Genomic DNA, 21,221 nt, shown 5'->3' with positions numbered 1-21,221 from the left:
TAAATACATTCTGTGGGAGAGTTTGAAATGGAGATCTGGTTTATGGAACGCTGCAGTCACATTATTCCAAAGTCTTGCCAGTTTTAAATCACCAAGATCTGCAGGTTAATAAAACTGTGAAATAGGGGGGAAATGTTCATAATATAATACAGACACATCCTTTGAAAGCAGCAGAAATATTTGGAGTTTTACTACAGAGTGCTTAAAAGTCTGGGTCTCCCAAGACACACCATAAGCAGGCATGGCAAACAGAGTTGTAAATATACAGTAAAAGAAAGATGTACCTGGTAGATCATAAGTGTCCTTCGGTTTCTGAAATGATTTCAAACCATTGCTTTCCAGGTCCCCAAGTGAATGATTTCCTAAATCTGACTACCGCACTTTCAAATTAAGCACCAATAAGCCAGCTCATCTCTATTTCTCAGAAGAGATTATTTTTTTCTATCTTTCTTTTGCTTCCCGGAAACATTTATATATGACAGTGTGTACTTTGTCTCAGAAGCCAGGAGGAAGAGATATCAGGACCATAGAAGTCTGATCCCATTGTATAAATTAAGATTAAATTTTCATTATGTTTACAGCAGTGTGCTGACGTTGAACCACGGATATTGGGCCATCTGTTCAGGTCTGACTGCATGTAATGTAATGTTCCATTACAGTCATAAGTATTTTTCTAAGGAGGGGAATACAGTGCAGTCCGTAAGTATTTGGACAGTGACAAAATTTGTGTTGTTGTGGGGCCCAAAATGGGCAGGGGGCGGGGGGTGGGGGGGTTGTGAAAAAAAGATTTTAATTCCTACAGGAAACCTTAATCTCATATTCATTTGTTTCTTTTGAAATCCAAATGCTGGAGTACAGAGCCGAAACAACAAAATATTTTCAGGCTTCTCTGTACCTCCAAAAACATAAAGTAATACACCAGCAGTATACCAGAAGACAGTACTGATTCATTCAGTTGGGAGTGAAGCAGCACCAGAGATGACTTCATCTTAATCATAAAAATAGAAATGCTGTTAAAATCTTTAAATTTAAGGAACTTTGGAGGTGCTTGTGATACATTGTCAAAAATAATAAACGATCATCAGCATACAGTGATATTGTACTCTTTTGCTGCGTATGGAAATTTATTAGATGTGCTGACACTGCTGTATTACCTGTGCCATACGAGGACAGTGCAAATAGCAAAGGAAAAAGAGTACTTTGTAGACAGATGCTTTTAGAAATACTGAATTTGGGCAGCTGTTGTTCTCAGTCATGACAATTTGGGAAGCATTGCTGTGAAGAGTTTGGACCATTCTCATATAATCTGCACTAAATCCCATACGTTCTAGAACAGACCACAAAAAGGTCAGTTTCAGACACCCTTCTCTCTGAAGTAACAGATAAGATATGTACTGTAAGAGATGGGGAATGCTGTCTGAGGACAAGAGGGTTAGAGCAAAACCAGGAAGAAGCAACCGGAGTGAGAAGCAACTTCTAAATGATGAGACAGAACTTTGGCAAAAAGCTTAAGGTCTCCATTCAGCAAGGATATAAACATAGCACTAAGCTTTGTCTTTCCCCTTTTCTTAATAAAAGTGAGCTTAATGCACCTTGCGTATTTAAATCTCTTCCAACAACCCTTGTTTCACTTCTGTATTCATTATGTCTAATAGAAAAGGACCCAGTTCTGACCAAAAGTAAACATAAACCTCTGGAGGAAGGCCGTCCCAACCTGGAGACTAACTCCTGTACACATATGACAATTGTCAAATGGCAGTCTCGAGGATATCTTGCCCAGTTTGAACCTACATCAAGGGAGGAGGGAGCAAAATAAATTAAATATGTAAAGAATTAATTATGTAGAGAACTTAAAACACTGAACACTTTATTCCCTCACCATTATACATACAGAAGCGCTATGAAAAATTGCCTACCCATCTGCTCAGTGCATACCACTGGAACAGAGCTGCTGCTGATCTTTACTGTTCTCATCAAATAGTACGGTGTGTTCCTTGGTAAGAAAGGAAAAATTGTTCTACATTAATGTCTACACCCACTTGCACACACACACACACACGAACAAACACACATGTGCACACACACACACACGCACATACACACACATGCACACACACACACACACACACACATGCGCGCACACATGCACACACACAAATTGTGGAGCTGGACAATTTTAATACCCCAAAAAGTGCTAAGTATTGTAGGCCATAACACCTTTAATGATACAGCATGGGAAACATATTTGCAATTGAAACTAAAAAGTGAAATATGGTGTTCCAGTGGATAGCACTGTCACCTCACAGTAAGAAGGTCCTGGCCTTTCTGTATGTAGTTTGCTTGTTCTCCTCGTGTCCGCACGGGTTTCCTCGGGGTACTCAGGTTCCTCCCAGTCCAAAGACATTCAGGTTAGGCAAATTGAACAGTCTAACTTGCCTGTAGGTGTGAGTGTTTTACTGAATGGTGTGTGTGCCCTGCGATGGATTGGCGATCTGTCCAGGGTGTATTTCTGCCTCTAGACCCTGACAAGGAATAAGCGGGTCAGATGATGGATGGATGGATGGATGAATGGATGGATGGATGGATGGCCAACTAAAAAATAAGTGTTGCTTGGATCTTGGAATGACAGGTGCTCATTGGTAAGGCAGGTAGGCAAACACGAGGAAACAAAATCCCTGGGGAAAATACCTCTAAAATGCAGATTTATAAAAAAGCGTATACCATCTACACTATGCTAATTAGGCTTTAGTGGGCAACAGTATCCAAGCTGCTAATAATCTTCCGTAGCCTATTGTAAAACCACATTAGATAGATCTGTCATTGCCATGTTGCAATGTTTGCAGGCCATTAGATCCTCTCTTAAATTCGAAAGTTATTTCAAATTAAATATTTCACCGTCACCCGGTGACACACTGAATTGGACACAAAAAGTTTAACACCAAGCAAACCAATAGGCTAATTATCAGTGTCACATCAACTAGACAGTAGCAGATTAGTATAACAGTAGAACAAATATTAATGTCTCAATGAAAGTGTTAGTCTTTATTTACTTATAACTTATAACTAAAGCTCCTCGTTGGCAATGTGCCGTTTCCACAAACTGGAGCAAGAGATGTCATCTGAATTGTTAAGCTAAAATCTATTTAAGTATGAGGCGTGTATCTTGGCCCTCATAATCATCTGCTAATCAAATTGGATATGCACAGCGCGTGTGTCATATCGCCCTTGTGTGTGTGTGTGTGTGTGTGTGAGAGAGAGAGAGAGAGTATGCATGTGCAGTAGGCTACACTTAAACCGTGTTAGACTGCGGGGCTTTGGAAAACAGTTAATCACTTTTAACATTTAACGGTTTAAAATGTTTTATCAAGGTGTATGCTATTGTTTGCTGTGCAAAAGCCATAAGTTCAAGGTGAACCAAAATAACGAGTGGGTTTCAGTAAATATTATTAAGTCCTATTATCGAAATGCCATCAAGCGGCTGTTATGATATTCTGCAAATGCAAAGTATGCATTTATAGAATATTAAGAAAATTCATAGTAGACCCATTCGGTTTTAATTCACGACCCTGTTTCATTTGATAATTATGATATTCCTCAGTTAATGTTAGTTGTTTTTGAACTTTACCATGTTAAATAAGACCTAATGTAGGTTATTGCCAAGCTGTATTCATTGACAGGCCTAAACGAATGTGTACGGAGGCGAATGTTTTTAAAAATCTTTATAAACATCCAATGATGTCATTTCCTTTTCAGCGAACCACCATATAAAGCAGGTGATGCTGCATCAAATCGTTAACGAGACGCCAGCAGAGCGGGAGTGTGCTGCAGCTGATATGGACGAGCCCTTTACCACTACAAAATTAACAAAGACAACTTGATTACATGCATATACCCTTACATCATTTAATGACTATTTTTACACACGACCGAAGAAAAATATTGAAACGTCACCGTTGGCTTTCCCCGCTTCAGAACATACCGGTGGAGACGGCTTCGTAAAAATGATAACAAGAGGATGTTTGTTTCTGGCATTAATGGTGAATTATGGTAAGGCAATATGAAGTTAAATTTTACTCTTAGACGTCGACGTTTAAATTTGCGGTCTTTCAATTGTGAGCTTTGATTCTACCTAGGAAGGTTTCACATTTCCCTAAAGCTGTCCTTCTAATGCAGCACCAAGGACAGCGCCAAACAGCGCTCAGAACCTATCAAACTCTATGCACGGGGTATTGAATTACTTGAAAGTAACATACGTTTAAAAGTTAATATTTCATGCTCAGGCATCTAGGTTTTCATGGAAACTTTGAAATGTTACTATTCTGAATGTAGGCTACAATCGGGGCATTTATGCGAGAGAACTGAATGTAAAGTTATTGGTTTTTAAGGGTACTATATGTTGGTAAAGGTTCTTGTTTTATTAAACAAAGATAATACGCGCGTATCGGCCACAAATGTGAAAGGATTGATGTAATATTTAGATAGTTTCCAGATAATGCAAATTCAAATCATTAGGCTGTTTATGCGTTCTGTCATAGAAATTGGCAGCATCAATATAATACACTCAAATTTGGAAACTTCTGTTGCAAATTGTGATATTTGGAAGGTAATATCATTTAAATGTATCAAGTAGAGACATTTGCTTTCTCCCCACGCAGTACTTTCACTGCCGGTATCTTCACATCATACTGAGAACCAGGATGTCAAGGTAAGCTGTTCTCATCAGCCGTGCGCTTTAGATTCCGAAAGATTATTCAGAAAACATTTCACAATTTCATTTTTATGTTTGGCTACTACGCAGTAGACATAAGTAGTAGTAAGCTTCATGATGATTTTAACCAAGGTGATTTTAAACAGATGAAATATGAGTTCATCTGTTTTAACTATTGCCATATAACATAAATATTAATAGTATGATATCATCCTTGTCATGTCATGAATCATCTAGTTAAAGTCACTGTAGAAGGTATGGAAACAGAGCAACCAATGATAAAACGATTCCGGGAAAAATGCAGATGAAAGGTTGCCAATATCGCGATCAGCAAAAAATACCATCTTGTGGTGCATTAAGTAATGGGCTTTTACGGGCACTGGCATATGTTTAGCGAGTAGGGTTAATTTTACAGCAGGCTATCGAACCTTATCATTTAAATAAATGCATCGCGTAGCTGTTAATGAATAAACGCTGTTATTGAAATACTGTTTTAATTAAGTAATTAGGCACAGGGTATTTTGCCCTGACATTGCCGTTTTGCCCATAAGTGATTAAATGTTATTGTACTAGGCCTACTACTTGCTACCAAACTAGGCTAGTGACAGCTGGTCTCCCACGTGTACCCGCCTTCCTGCATGCCTCCTGTTGGGACAGCTGGTGAGTTTTGGAACAACAGAGCAACAAATTAATGTTGCCGAGGTTGCGCACACAGCAAGCGCTACGAACAGCACATTACGGTGTGGTCGAGCACATCCACCTGTAGGGGTCAGGTGTGACGAAGAGGGTCAGAAATAGAGGTCCGGGGGCGAAGCTAACATTGAGGCTAAGGCTCAGCAAATATGAAGCTGTTGGCAGATGGGAATAGACTGTGAAGACATTTTTCAATATAGTGTAACAGCACAGAACATTAGTCATTTCTGGATACTTTTCCCGAGGGTGTAAATGTTGGCTGCAATATTTGGAACCCGACCAGCAGAATATACAACGAACAGGTATTGTAACGGTTATTGAGGACGGAGGAGGATTTCCAGATACGGTTTTTGATCCCTGTGCCAGATATACTCTGGGTCTAGATTTCCCGTTGAAGGTCATTTCATGAAGAGCACACAGATGACGAATGATGACGCGATATTGAGTCAGACGTGCCATCGATCTCAATATGGGTTCAAGAATGTTTGCAATCTACGGTCCGTACTGGTAAAAAAAGTGAAAACTATAAAAACGTCTTCAGGTCAGCAGAACAGCAAAGCACTGTAAATTCGGCACAGGACAACCCTCCACTCAACGCATTTACATTCTGAAAAGTCTGAATAGGAAATGATGAATGTACCGAAGGACAGTAATATTCGGAAGAGAAATGAAAGACAACAGAGGGGTTTGGTTTGAATAATGGCTCAAACACAGGGGAGTGTACAGTACGTGGCTGTCTCATTTCCCCCCCACTCAGGGCCAGCCGTGGACTCAACTCTCATTCAGTTTTCTCTCTGCATAATCCATCTTTGGGCATATCTTCAGGCCATGTTGCCTGCTGCATGTCACATACCAAAAACCATTGGTACAGCGGACAAATAAAAAGAACACAATCCAGTATTTTGATATTTTCCCTGGCGACCTTCTGTGATGTCACTATTAACATCGACTTCAAACAAGTTTTTTTTCCATCCTCCTTTTGGAATGTGCTTTGTCCTGAATTTGTTGTGGAAAGTAAAGCGCCTCCCTGCGATAGATTGGCAACCTGTCCTGGGTGTATTCCTGTCTCTCACCCAATGCACGCTGGGATAGGCTCCAGCAACCCCGCGACCCTGAAATAAGCAGATGTAAATAATGGATGGATGGAAACAGAGATCCATGGCCAAACCGACAGGAATAGCTGAGACATGGTCGTGTGATACTGTCTATGTCTGTACCCCGCCCTGGGCGTGTCGAAGTGTCCTCGAGCAAGACACCTAACCCCTAACTGCTCTGGCGAATGAGAGGCATCAATTGTAAAGCGCTTTGGATAAAAGCGCTATATAAATGCAGTCCATTTACCATTTATGTAGACATTGCCTGTGGAAGCTGGCAATGGTGGGGTGGAGTATACTGAACCTACCCATTTTTCTATTTGAGCTCAGGCATCCCAGATCACAGCCCACATTTTACGCATTGGTGGCGATTGATGCCTGAAAAGCACAAGTACCCACTCACTGCAAATGCAGGACATTTGGGAGAGAACATTTATGGGAATATTTCAGTGTAGAAAGACGTATGGGCACGGGTATTCATTTAGTTTTTTTTTTGGTGTTACTTCATTTTCCGGCATCTGCAAAATATTATGAATGTAACAGTATGTATGCCTCTGATATTATAGTGGCCACCTTCACTTCACATCCTTAACTGTAAAGGGCTTAGAGGTTTGCGAAAGGAATTACATAAATGGAATTCATAATCATTGGTATGCTCTGCACATTGATGCAAATATTTGGTTTGCATTCTGATTGTGTTTGGGGAAGTGGGGGAGGGGGAGTGGGGTGGGGTGGGGTGGGGTGGGAAGGGTTATGGGGCTTGTGCTGTTGTACCCCACTTCTATCTCTGTGGTCTGTTCCCGCAGGTGATGAAGTGCATAGTGGAGGTGATTGCAGATGCGCTGTCCAAGCCTAACCCTATCCCAGTCAGCCAGGGCTGCTTGGACTCGCTCAGGACAGGTAGGGGTGCAACACTCCCTGGAGCAATGTCTCACCCTCACCCATCCACAACATCACATTTATAATTAAATGCGAAGATCTGATTAAATTAAATGTATTGCCTTAAATTGAATGGTGCCCTGAATGTCATGTGATGGATGTTAGCTAGGCCTTTAGCAGGCATCCTTTACCTTGAGTGACTTATACAGCTTAGAGTTCACGCACAATCCATGTATACAGTGGGATATTTATTGAGGCAATTTAGTTTAAGTGCTCATAGGAACGACACATTGGAAGAAAACCTGTGGCCTTTCAGTTACACAAGTCCAGTTCTCCGACCACTGTACTTCACTGTCACCCATTCCACGCATGTAGAGATTTACTCGGCTCTTGGTGCTCTTAATTGTTTGATGCTCCCGCCTGTATTTACTGTGCTGTAAAGCTAATATATTAAGGCAATTAACATCCTTGCGGCACGAGGAGTCAAAGGGGCCTGGAGGTAAAAGAATTGGACTGGGGGACTATTAAATCATCCTCCCTTTTACTCTGCCATGTGCTCGCTTCGAAAGAAAAATCAATGCCTTTGTAGGCAGGCTTTGTTAGAGAAGCTGGGCTGGCAAGCCGGAAATTTACCACCGTTCGGAAAGAAAAGTGAGCATGAGGTAAAGGAGAAGGAGGACAGGCGGAGGGAGAGGGAGGGTAGGAGAGGGAAGGGGAGAGAGAGAGAGAGAGAGATGGGGTGGGTGGGTGGGGGGGAGGGGGGAGGGAATGGGAGGGGAGGGGTGGGGGCGCAGAAAAAAGGCCTGTGCAAGCAGTTTGGTGGTTGGCAGCGGGAGGACGGAAGCCCGGAAGATGTGCTCTCACCGGGTCAGCAGAAAGGAAAGGGCGGGGCGCTAGGGCGCTACCCGCTCCGCCGATCCCCGCTGATTAATTGGCCGAGCGGCGTTCGAGCCGTCGGCAGCTCGCTGTAAATTTCGGGGCAATTAACTCTGAGAGAGCGAGCCGAAGTGCTGAGTGCACCGCGAATGACAGTCCATGAGAAATGAGCCCCGTGGAGCTTTTGTTAGGCAGCGTGATAATAGTTCTGTGTGTGTGTGTGTGTGTGTGTCTGTGTGTGTCTGTGTGTGCTAATGTCTATACATGTCTTTGTATGTGTACGTGTGTATGTCTACATAAACTTGTGTATGTATGTGTGTGTGTGTGTGTGCGTGTGTCTCAATGTCTACGCATGTTTTTGTGTGCATGCGTATGTCTAAATAAATTTGTGAATATGTGTGTGTGTGTGTTAATGTCTATACATATTTTTGTGTGTATACATGTGTATTTCTACATATATTTGTGTATATGTGTGTGTGTGCGTGTGCATGTGTGTGTGTCAATGTCTATACATGTTTGTGTGTGTATACATGTGTATTTCTATATATATTTGTGTATATGTGTGTGTGTGTGTGTGCCTATGTCTATACATGTCTGTGTGTTTACATGCGTGTGTGTTTGTGAATGTGTGCGTTTTTCAGACACTAGACTCATCTCCATACTCCGGAGGCAGAACTTCCTCAAGGAGCTGCAAGAGATTGCCTTACAAGGTGAGGGCCTAACTTCTAACTTTTGACCTTTAACCCTTTTGCTGTGTGTGATGATATTGTGTGCTGTGTGTGATGATTCTGTGAATTTTGAGTACAATTGTGTACAACTTCAGAAGGGCAGAAGACACATTTTTTTGTTGAAGCGGTACACTAATAAATAGTTTTCAGTAGGGAAAAGTCATGGCAAAATGAAGGGAGGACAAAAAGGAAGGTGTGGCTTCAATCCAGTATGTCATCAGTTGATACCTGTTAATTAGGTACAGGATAAAGATGCAAATCCTCTGAACTGTCTCAGTCATTGTACACACTGAAGACAATTAAGGTTTTAATATTAAGGCTTTAATGTATGCTCAACAATATCACTGATGTATGGTTGTTCATGATTTTAAACTGACTTTCAGGTAAAATGTCTTTGTTTTCTCTGTCAGTGGTCTCTTATTTTGTGTTGACTGAAGTTTTGTGTGCAGGAATTCCCAAACTGAGATTTCTTCTTTACTGTATCTATCATTGCATATATTGGTGTGTGCGCAGATGCCATTGTGTGTATCTGTGTGTTTGCATGTATGGTATATCAGAGGTCCAATTGCATTTTTCTTGAGGTTTTCATAAGGTTAAACAGGTAATTTTGATATATACTTGTCAGGTATTACACATTTGTGTGTGCCTATACCCTGCATGCGTGTGTGTGTGTGTGTGAACGGGGGTCATTCTCTCTGAAAGGCAGCAACATTCTTTCTTAGTGTATGAATCGATAGAAATCCATGGAGCTTTTTAGCTGTTTTGGATATATGGGACTCAATAGATGAACTTAGCAGGAAAGATAACAAATGCCTGAACAATGATAAAGTGTGTGTGTGTATGTGTGTGTGTGTGGGTGTGTGTGTGCGCATGTGTGTGTGTGTGTTATTCAGTTACAAATCTTATGTTTGTTTTTTGTTTGCCTATTTGTCAGGAGCCAATGAGAGAGCCCTGAATCCGGATGAAGGCGGGGCTGCTGATGTGACAGACAGGCTTGGGGGATCTACAGCCCTTAAGGATTCACCAGGTAGGACTACAAAGTGTTTGTGTGTTTACGTGACTGCATGTCTGTGTTTGTGTTTGTGTGAGTGTATGTGACTGTGACTGTGTGACTGCGTGTGTGTTTGTGTGTGTATGTGTGTCTGTGTGATTATATGTGACTGTGTGCGTGTGTTTGTGTGAGTGCATGTGACTGTGACTGTATGTGCGTGTGTGTGTTTGTGTGAGTGGGTGTGTGTGACTGTGTGTGGGTGTATGTGTGTATGTTTGTGTGAGTATATGTGGTTGTGTGTGTGTGTGTCTGTGTGTGTGTTTGTGTGAGTGTCAAAACTCCTGTTGGAAATAGTGATAGAATCCTAGCTCCTGTCTGTCAAGTCCATCTGTGGACCAATCTGTGGAGCTGGTGGCTTGGCTCGAGAATATCAGTGTGTGATTTGCAATGGAATCCAAACCACGGTTGGAAAAATGATGTCATCGACCAACTTTTTGTATTTTGAAGGGATCAGAAATCTTGGGGACGTAAACCATCTCTGCTTTTCCATTTCTACTGAGTGTTTCAAAGCGAGATTAAATGTGTGTAGAATCCAATGGATAGAAGCAGTGAGCGCAGTTTGACTGCACACTCCTTCCTCCCTGTTCCACCCTGCACTAAAATAACTTTACTGTTCTGTTTACCACCATCTAGTCTTACCTCAAAGGACCCTATATGCTCTTGAATGCTTATGGTAGCAAAAACCTCAGCAAGAATTTTTTGAGTTTGTGTGAAGCGGGAGCTGATTACCTCCTGTGGGAGCAGGAGGGATGGATGTGGTGGGGGGGGGGGGGGGGGGGGGGGGAGGAGGGGGTGGAGGCTGGAGGGTGGTACTGTGCTACTTCCAGAATCTCTCAGTTCCGTTACTCTATGCTGATAACTCCCCCTCCACAGATCGGTCCATGTTGGCCTTCCTGGAAAGACCGGGAGAGAAGGCCGCCATGCCTGAAAAGAGAGAAAGTGAGGACGACAGTATGGTGAACGAGGGAAAATCGCAGGAAGAGGAGCCTGACAAACGCATCTCCAACTCTTTAAATGAAGACAAGGTGACACGAGCCAACTTAGAGGATGATGCAGAGAAAAAAGATGGGAGCGACAGAGATGAGGTGGATGACATACAAGTTAAAAGTGGTAAGACAATGTAACACTTTGAAGTGTTGTTTTTTTTTTTTCAAAATTCTAATTCAAAGTTCTTGAACTACATTGCTTTCAATGTTTAGTGATTGTTACATCGGCATTAGAATGTACATTTCAGAACATTCTAATCACATATTTGCAATCATACACTTAAAAGGTAAAGACAATATAGGTCTGAGTCAGGACTCAGCCATTCATGGATTAAGTTTGACTGAGAGTCCATGGTTGCAGCATACAATGGACTGCATGTGGTGGTTCATGAAGTGTACCAATCCAATCACTACAGGGCACTAGATTGTTTTGGGTTTTGGAGGGAACAGGTTCAGGTAGGTGTGGAATAATGGTGGTTTTAAGTCTTGGTGTAGGAGAAGGGCGTGGCTAAAGGCAAGTATAAAATAAAGGCGGGGCATGAGACATAGCCACCTTTCCTAGATAAAAAAATAAATGTTGAGGAAAACACTCTGGCTGGCAGGGGAGAATTCCGTCTATAGGGATCAGTTTCCATGGAGAATTTCCCGGATAAAAAGAGGGGTGACATCACATTTACACCTTTTTCCCACAGGGGGCGAGACTGAGCCGGCTGAGATCCCAGCAGAGGTGAAGTCACCAGAGGAGGAGCCAGGGTCCGAGGGGGTGCAGAAGACAGCGGAGGAGAGGAGGGATTTTGACAGACCGGAGAAGAGAAAGGAGGAGGACGAGGAAGAGGAGAGGGAGCCCAAGCACCGGGGAGAGACGGACGAGCTCTCGGAGGGGCCGTCGTCCCGGAAACAGGCCGAAGGGGAGCCGGTGGGGGGCGGGGCCACAGAGGGAATCCCCCACCACTCCAAGGAGGAGGAGGACAACGGTGGGAGGGAGGAGGAGGAGGAGGAGGCGCGCAGGAGCCCGGAGGCGCTGGAGCTCCAGATGATGGCGCGCAGGGAGACAGAGGAGGGCAGCGCCAACCGCAGGACGGAGGTAGGTTTGCCCCCTGGGCACTCCTAGTCCCAGGTTCTCAAATCCTTACATTCCAAAGCCTAGCAGAAAAGAGCAGTAAAAGCAGCAGCACTTACAAAAGTTCAGGAAAAATATTGTTTTGCTGGAGGCAAAACAACATGTTCCAAAAGGACAAAAGTGTATTGGAAGTGCTGAGATTTTGGGCAAAGACCTTCGTCAGAGCATATAAATACACAGGTGCACAAAACGATTATTGCTAATCCTCCCTGTGAGGAGAAGGTCACTCACGACTAATGAGTCATTAGTCATAACAGCTGTGGCAGTCGGCTTCATATTGAGTCACTTTTTTCTTTTTTCTTTTCGCTTTTCATTTCAAGGTGGTTCGCATTTATACGAAAGACAAATACATTCACCTTTCAATAACCCATACATAAACAACAGAAAACACCAAAAATGAACACTTATAAAAAGAAAAGCGTCTTGACAGACAACTGGATGACCTGAAAGGGATATCAGACATAGACAAAAGTACCATAACAAAAATAAAAAATAGATTTCACCACCACTTTCACGCAAAATTAATCACTGAGACCTCTGGGCTGTAGAGTGTCAAGAGTGAAAAAATCTCTCTGACAGAGGTTTTTTTCAAAATTACCCCGTCTTTGTAGGAAAACAGCCTCTATACTCAAAAAATGGAATAGAAAGACACTATAGGAGCATTCATTGAAATGACATCCAACAGGATACTTCACATTTTTGCATTTAATGCTGCTCTTGTGTTCACTAATTCCTTGCTTATGACTTCAAGTAGTACCAACCTAGATTTTATTACCATGGCACTTCAGAATATGAATAACATTTTTTTTTTATTAGAAGTAATAAAACCTTTTATAGGAATTTTTTTTAAACCAGACCAAGGATGTCTGAGGTTTTAATGGAGTTATTGCATTAAGCCCAATTTCCATGCACCAGTTTATTTATTAGATCATGTAAACAAAAAGAGGGGCATCTTTACATTTTTGACCTATATACAGTCTGAAGAGTAGACGCCAATGTTTTAGTCCAATATGTTTTATAATACATGATTAAGAAGGAGTTAGGGTGGAAATGCCTGACATTGAAAGAGATTTAATCGTTTTAACTCTTAAAATCCTGAAATGCTTTAGAGAGAGCCGAATTAAAGGCATCTTCTGTAGAATGTGAGGGATAATTTCCTTCTTGAAATCTTTGTTTCACAGCATAATGTTTCACAGCAATAGCTTTTCCAATGCAATCCTCAGTGGAGTGGCATATATGTGTCTACATCTGTAAAACCGACTGGGCCGGCATTGTTTTGGTCCCGGTTCTCGAGGGTGGGCTCTGCTGAACAGGAAGAAATATATTGCAGTCCGTTTCCTTTTGATACAAATTTATTACGGTGGTAATATCAGAAAGATCGATCCTCATATCTAGGAAATGAGCACAGCTGAAGGCCCAAGGCCTCTGTAAATGATGGGGGCTTTGCGGCTGAGGACACCTGCCTCGATAAAACTGGTAACGCTTGACGCCTTTATGAAATGCGCACTACACGCAGCAGCGAGTGGCTGCTTGACACACACGTTACATGGAAGCATGACTGAATTGTGATGTCATGGACGATTTCCTGGATCTGCATATGACACATCTGTATGGATCCGTATTAAAAAGGACTCAAATGTTTAATAATCACAAAATAATTTTAATTGATGAAACCCGTAATGGTTCATTTTAAATGTTTAGAATGCATGATTTGTAAAATATATTAATATAATAACCATGAAAGGATAAATATTTTTTGTCATTTTGTAAGGATTCCCCGAGATTGTGCCGTTTGTGAACCCTTGGTATAGACCAAATCCAGGTATTTTACATGATCCTTGCATTATATTACGTTGTAATCTTTGGCTCTCCGTTTACATACAGTAGTTTACACTGTCACACAATATTCCCAGAAGCAACCTCACTCAAGAGTACACCTTACCCCCTGTAACCTTTAGGATACCAGGCAAGAAAAATAACCACACCACCCTCTGTTGTTAAAAGCTGTATTAATAGCTCGAAAAAGATGTCAGTCCAGAGTACAGTGTTAAAGGCATCCTGTGCAGCCTTGCTGTGGTCCTGTGCTTACAATCAAAGGTTAACTCTAGTTCTTTGACAAGCCCTGCTGGCTTGTCTTTTTGCTTCGCTGTAGCTGGGTTTTTTTTTGCCTCTGCCATTGCAGCAGCTAGCTAGCTAGCTAGCTAGCAACAAACACTCAGCTGAAATCTGATCCCAAACCACAAGCTCTGTAGGTTTTACATATTCCACAGTCCACAGGGGTTACAGGTTTCAGGGTACAGTGAGTCCTGTTCCCATCCCATCACTGGGGATTGTGTTCGGATTAGCAAATAAGACCAGAGCAAACCTAAGCCCCTGAATCCTGGATGCGCAGTGAGAACCTCTGGTCTGGCTCAAACCACAACGGAGCTGATTCTCAGAGTTCGCTCACAGAGGGGCAGCTGGGAAGTCTCTGTCTGGCCCAATGAGGAGTAAGCAGGTGACGTGCGTGTGTGTGTGTGTACGTGCATGCGTGCTTGTGTGTGTGTGCGTGTATGTATGTGTGGCTTCCCTGGGTCCCCATGGTCTCGTTTCCCCTACAGCACAGCAACAAACCTGCCCCCCCACCCCCACCCTTCCCCAGCTGCTAGGTGCTTAGTTTCCCAGGAGCCTGAGTCTCTAGCTCTCTCCCTCCTCTCTCACACGCTATAGCACCACTGAAATCCCTCCCCAGGTTCCCCCCTGATGTTCTTCTTGTCTTCTTGATGTCTAATTGTAATAATAATAATAATAATAATAATAATAATTATTATTATTATTATAATGAGAAAAAGTAGCAAGTCATTTTAATCAAGTGAAATTAGTGTTTGACACTTTTGTCCTTATACAGTTGGTGTACCAGAGTTATTTTGCATTGTAAAAATTCTATTAGTTTTTGTGCTGAAGGGCACAGCCGGCTACTGGGATTAGAACCTTCCATCTTCCGGTCGTAAATCTTGTTATAAACCCCCAGGAGTCTCTAAATCTACTTTAAAAAGCCCAGGTGTCTCGTCTAGGAGGCTGCATTTTAGAAGGGAAAAATGGGGCTCGATCAATGGCTGCAGTGCTTCAGAGCATTCTGGAATTCGTGTTTTTCATCAGAAAAAATTATATCATATATCATTATATTTATATTTGGCATTCTTTATTATTCTAAAGTATAACAGTGCTGTTGAATAAATAGCTCTCTCTCTCTCTCTCTCTCTCCCTCCTTCCCTCCCTCCCTGTAGGATCATGAGGTCGAGAGTCTGGCAGCCATTGAGTCCGAGCTGGAGAGCATGGCCCAGAAGCTCCATGAGTTGAGGAGGGGCTGAGCGCTCTCCCTGCCCCCCCCCCCCCACAGGCGTTCAGGCTCGCTGGCCACACAACCCTCTCTCATAGTCCCCAATCCCGAAAAAGCACTGGTTCATGGTACTGTTCCTGGCCGCCCTTCCACTATATCCCTTTTCTACCCTCTTTTCATCGGCCCTACCCCGATAGGCTCAACCCCTTTTTGACCCTCCTCTTTCTTCTCACTATGCTAGTGCTTCACGGCATTGTTCCTGCTTCTCATATTTTCACCAGTCTAAAAAAAACTGAAGTAATAATGATAAAGATAAAAACGTCACATCGATTCTTTTAATTGGTAATGAGTGATGGAGGAGTGTGTATTGTGTGTGAAATGGCATACGTTTCAAATGATGTGTTCTTTCTAATCTACTACACTTTATTATAAAACTGTAACTTAAGACCATTATTGTTCTATGAGACACATGCAATAAATAAGAAATTTGTAACAGATGAGTGATTTCAGAAATTAAATGCTGTATGGAATTTATCTAAAAAAAATGAATAAACTGGATGGATTTGTCTGGAGATTGCTCCCTGTGTGTGTGTGTGTTTAAAATGTACTCTGGTACAGAATGTAGCATATGCGTTGCCACATTGAACAAACAGTGTAGTGTGAAACCCTGTTGTCAGGGTTACTAGCCCTTATCATTTTACAGGTGAATATCCTGTCCAGTCGTGTGGTATCGCCTGTCGACTACGATTCCCCCGTAAAATTTCGACTGATTACGATCATGTTTGTTTCATTTTTTAATTTAAACAAAAGCCAGATGGCCAGTTACTCCAGAATCACTGGAGTTTGTGAAATGCATGGGGCTACCAATAGTTAGCCGCTTAAAGCACACTCAAGCAGCAGTCCCCCCCCCCGCTACAGATGTTGTTTGCATGGGGGGGGGGGGGGGGGGTTATTTCTTTTTTCCTTGGCAGAGGCTGGCATAATGCTGAAGAGACGCTGACCCATTTCAGGAGAGCAGGGTGATGTAAATAAGATGTTTTGCACATTCCTTCCGGAAAGGGGCAACTGTTTCCACGGTTTCCAACGGACATGAAAGAAAAAGAACTGACATCACCAGAATCCAAAACGCGGCGTCTTGGCAGGTCGGGAGCGATGCCTACAGGGCGTCTCTTCCTGGAGCCCCAGATAAAAATAAACCACGCTACATCCACAGAATATCAGAAGAAAACAAATTCTAAGATCCTTGATGTGCTAAAAACAAAGTTAATAAATGCTGCTCGCTGGCATGATTCATATTTTGTAACATCTCCACAGTGCCTTGCTGTGCATCAAGGCCAGGCTCTAAACATCTGATCTGACATGATGAGGATCATCGCTACACGCGAACATCACCATTACCCCCAAACTACTCTGAACGCTATACTAAAGCAGCACAGAAATTAGCGCCACCCGCCATTTTAGCACAGTCAGTAAGCTGTAATAAAGGACCAGCAGAAGAGCATGAGGTACACCGGCTGCTTCAGCTACACTTCCTCTCTTTCAGACAAAGAACACAAGACAGCTCAAAGTCAGCGTGCCATTTTGTTTTCTCAGATGGAGACAGGAAACCTACTCTGTAGCCATGATGGTTTTCAAACTAGAATCAACTCACATTACTCATTTAAAATCATCCTCAAAAGTCAACTTCATATTCTATATTTTATTTTTTCCCAGGTTTATTCAAATCATTAAAAAAAGGTTAGATTTTCCTCAAGAACGAATGCAAAAAAAACATATATATGAAATTATATATGCGTGAAGGTATGTAAACATCCAGACGCTAAAGGCTACAAGCACTATAGACAGCATTGTTGGGGTTAGAGAAAGACCAAGTCAGACACTGGGGTTCCCCTTGATGCGCCATGGAAGAGTAGAAAACACAAGAGCTTCTACGTGTATGGAGCTGTCAATCTCTCTTCTGAGAACCGTCCCTGAGAACACGCCTCTCTCCCAATTACCCAGTGCTTACCCAAGCTCTGTGGGCGCATGCACAAATGTAAATTATACAAAAAATTATTCAAAATAATCTCCATTCTTAGTAGTTAGGTATCTATACAACTGAAGAGTTCCAAGTTTTCAAAGGAAGAACTGTTTGTTTGTTGTGATGCCCAACCAAAGAAAAGCCTACCAGAGGGAAAAAGAGACAGACGTCTGGGATTAAGTGACACTTAAACCAGAGTGGATATCCAGGTTCAGACAGTTAAACTCCTCCCCAGTATTTTGTTCTAATCATCTGGATTTGTCAATTGACACAATTATTCAGCCAAAGGGTAGAAATAAAATGAGCTGGGTGAGGTCATGGGTGGAAGAAACACATCGCAGGACTTTTACATTCTGACCCCTGGACTCTCCATCTCTGTCCTGAAGGACAGGCCATTGGGGTGTATGAGAGTCAGAGATACTGAGTTACAGGGATTGCAGGGAGATTGGGGTGCTGGGGAACAGATCTGAAGACACATTTTCTGGGATTCCTCTTTAGTCCTGGGACAGTGTTAGTGGTGGTCTTATGGAAGCATTCTATGGTCCCTAAATATAAGAGTGACAAGGACAGGACACACAATTGCACACAAACACAAAATAATTAAAAAAAAACATATGTGCAGGACATTTTTGGTAAGTTGTTATGGATTGTTTTTCTTTTAGTATCAAATCACATTATTTGATTCAAAAAGTCAAATCAGGAATTCCACAGCACTATGTAAAACGTTTTCAAGAAAAATCATAAGCCTAAAGAAAAAAAAAAATAAAGAAAAAAAAAAACAGGCTAGTAAACTGCCTAAAATTAAATAATTCTATACCTATATGTTGTTCACACTACTCACATGAAGGAATGTAAGTTGATTCAATAAAATGTAATTAGCATTTTATATTACTTTCAATAACATTAAATACATTTGTTTTTCAGTTTTTCCCCCCCAACTCAAATGATTTACAAATCAGAGAGGAGCAGTTTACAGTCATCTGCACTCATAAATCACTGCTCTGAATAAATTGAGGCAGGTGGTTTGGGGACAGTCTGTCTGCGACGAGTTTAGGCGTCTGCTGTGGAATTTTCCGGAGACAACCAGTGGCAGTTTGAGCATTGTTCTCTCAAATAACAAGACAAGCACAAAAACAACCTCTCCCTCATATATGCACGCCCACACGCACCCACCCACAGAGAAGTGTGGCCATCGGGGGGCGGGGGGGTTAGGTAAAGTTTTCGCACACGACAGGAGAGAGACGTGGTGAGCCTTCTGTGTCTCAGTGGACATGCTGTCCCTTTGTGTGGTCTCTTTCCGGATGTGCCAAGACCTCCTGCTGTCTACGCAACAGCCCCACGTCCCCCAATACAGACACAGACACACACACACACACACACACACACACGCATTTTCACTCGTACCAGAAGAATATGAAGAAGACAATAACAAAGCTTCACTGAGATCCCAAAGTTCTGCCGCATCGCCACAAAACTGAATAAAAATCAAAAGACAGTGAGAAATAAAAAGCCAGAATCTACTCTCCGTCTTCTTCGCCTTCCTCATCCTTGGAAAGTTTTGTCTGGTTAAGGACATATTAGCTGTTATTAGTCTGGGGTGTGGCCAGGACGATTGGGGGAGGAGTCTAGTGTTTGTCACTGGGAGGAGGCCTTGATTGCTCTGGGACACAGGCAGTGAGGGGGAGGAGTCCAGTGTTTGTCAGTGGGAGGAGGCCTTGGTTGCTCTGGGACACAGGCAGTGAGGGGGAGGAGTCCAGTTTTTGTCACTGGGAGGAGGCCTTGGTTGCTCTGGGACACAGGCAGTGAGGGGGAGGAGTCCAGTGTTTGTCAGTGGGAGGAGGCCTTGGTTGCTCTGGGACACAGGCAGTGAGGGGGAGGAGTCCAGTGTTTGTCACTGGGAGGAGGCCTTGGTTGCTCTGGGACACAGGCAGTGCGGCTGGAAGTTGGTGGACAGGGCAGAGTTGCAGCCTCTCCTCTGGCCCTGGGCCTTTTTCGCTGCCTCGTTCTCCACCATCCGGGCTCCATCTTTACCCAGAATGCCGCTGGAGTCCTGGTGCCCGGCACTTGGCACCGCGGTGGCAGGGGTCTGGCCCGCCTCACTGTCCCTGTGCTGCCCAGAGGGGGCGCTCTCAGGCACCGGGTCCTGCAGTAAACTGGTGATGTGGTTCAAGAGGTCGGTGAAGAACTCGGGGACTCCCTCATAACCTGGAGACAAGGAGAAGGCAGAGTCACATGTTAGGAATAGGAGGAGCAGAATTATGTCATATCATAAAATAAAACAAACGCAAACAAACAGGTAACATTTCATTTGCACAAATTATACCCAACCGACAAGAACGATGTCAGCTTGTCCAAGCTGCTTATGAGTAAATTTAACCTGAAGTGCTTAATGGAAATGTTGGTTAACAAGCTCTCATTTGAATATTTTATATACTATTGAACATAACCCTAAACTGCTCTAACAACCACACAGCTGTATAAATGAAATATAAGTTTTGTAAACCAATCTGGTTCAGGGTACCTGCTAGGCAAATAAGCAGCATAAATTTTATATGATGACATTCCATGAAATGGGGTGACTCATCTGAGCAGTGCATGCTGGGTAACCACAGACAGGTGAACTAAAATGAGAGTAGGCTCCTGTTTAAAGCTGTGCTGCTGCATGCTAATGCTGCAGAGGGGCCTTTCCCTGTGCCTGTGAGCAAACAGAGAAGCCCCCCCCCCCCACCCCAGGGAGCACCCTGGATTTCCACGGCGATGCGCTGGGGGAGGGGCTACGTGGATGGCCTCTGGGTATACTGCGCGTGGCCCTGCTCAAACCTTTTGATGGTGACATCACCACAGGGAGTCCACAGGGAGTCCATGCTAAATTTTCCATGGCTTGGACCCAACGGTCAAATACACTCTATCCCCCATTCCTGGTCACATCTCACAAGCATGAAATGGCAGCGATATTCACTGTATCGTAGGGATGCTGCTTAAACTTCAAGAGCACTTCTTCTAGTGTTCTGTGCCGACAGATATTTATGCTAATTGTCTAAATAAGCTTCTCCATTGTAAAAGCCTCAGTAATTTGCCTTTAAGTGCTTAAGTGCTCGTCCAAGTGTTTATCTATCTTGGCAAGAAAAAAAGAAATAGTATGTAAACTGTGAGTACAGGAGATAGGGGAGGATTAAATTAACAGCTCAGGAAGGCAGGTCATATGATACTCTGTTGTTCGATGCTTCCCAAAAGCATGACCTCATAGCTCCGCTCAGTTCAGCTCTGGTGGCTCCATACTGCCGCCTTATGGTCTGAGCTGCATTTCTATCGAACAAACCCACCATAGACACTCCTGTTATGATGGACATAAAGCCCCACTAGCTCCTGGAAGCCTTCCACACGTAGCACCTCATTCACAAAACTTTTCTTAAATTATTCTTACGTTTGGTCTTAAAAATGTTCCTACAAAAAACCAATATGGGATTTATGACGCATGTGCAGACCTTTGTTTTTGTGCATATGCCAGGTGTATGAGATGACGAATGCAGGCTGTTTGTAAATTTTATGTGCAATCCTGTTCACGTGATTACCCTAACGAAACAGCCATGAACAAATACAGATAAGAAAAAAAATGATGAATGCCGAAATGTTCGTGGAAACGCTCTTTTACGCAGTTCATGCTCAAATGCGATCGTACGCGTGTTTAGTGAACGAGCCCCGGAAGTGTCAGTGTGAAATCTCCTCTCATGCATTCTTTGGCGCCCC

At 42.9% G+C, this 21,221-nt stretch overlaps 2 protein-coding genes across 6 annotated transcripts in view; one reads left to right on the top strand and one right to left on the bottom strand.

The window, feature by feature from the left end:
• The first annotated feature begins 3,776 nt into the window (after positions 1-3,776).
• LOC135257140 (chromogranin-A-like) lies at positions 3,777-16,026 on the top strand. Its single transcript, XM_064339593.1, has 8 exons — positions 3,777-4,047; positions 4,656-4,705; positions 7,302-7,395; positions 8,892-8,960; positions 9,913-10,005; positions 10,903-11,139; positions 11,708-12,099; positions 15,402-16,026. Exons 1-8 carry the CDS (start codon positions 4,002-4,004, stop codon positions 15,483-15,485), a joined length of 1,065 nt encoding a protein of 354 aa, XP_064195663.1. The 5' UTR covers positions 3,777-4,001; the 3' UTR covers positions 15,486-16,026.
• Positions 16,027-17,138: 1,112 nt separating this feature from the next.
• LOC135257138 (inositol-tetrakisphosphate 1-kinase-like) overlaps positions 17,139-21,221 on the bottom strand; it is a 31,660-nt gene continuing 27,577 nt past the window's right edge. For all 5 annotated transcript variants that reach the window (XM_064339590.1, XM_064339589.1, XM_064339588.1 and 2 more), the window contains one exon: positions 17,139-19,679. In XM_064339590.1, coding sequence (XP_064195660.1) covers positions 19,366-19,679 — 314 coding nt within the window. In that variant the 3' untranslated portion in view covers positions 17,139-19,365. The remainder of the gene's footprint in view (positions 19,680-21,221) is intronic.

This window comes from Anguilla rostrata, chromosome 6 (assembly GCF_018555375.3).
Source record: "Anguilla rostrata isolate EN2019 chromosome 6, ASM1855537v3, whole genome shotgun sequence".
Taxonomy (NCBI): domain Eukaryota; kingdom Metazoa; phylum Chordata; class Actinopteri; order Anguilliformes; family Anguillidae; genus Anguilla; species Anguilla rostrata.
The sequence above is the reverse complement of the archived record's forward strand: the minus strand, read 5'-3'. Positions and strand labels throughout refer to the sequence as shown.

What these genes read in the sequence shown, in the direction of transcription:
- LOC135257140 (XM_064339593.1), top strand. Translation starts at nt 4,002, where the DNA reads ATGATAACAAGAGGATGTTTGTTTCTGGCATTAATGGTGAATTATG. An exon ending in GGCATTAATGGTGAATTATG is followed by an intron (nt 4,048 to 4,655) that starts GTAAGGCAATAT and finishes CTCCCCACGCAG; the next exon opens with TACTTTCACTGCCGGTATCT. An exon ending in AGCCCTTAAGGATTCACCAG is followed by an intron (nt 10,006 to 10,902) that starts GTAGGACTACAA and finishes CCCCCTCCACAG; the next exon opens with ATCGGTCCATGTTGGCCTTC.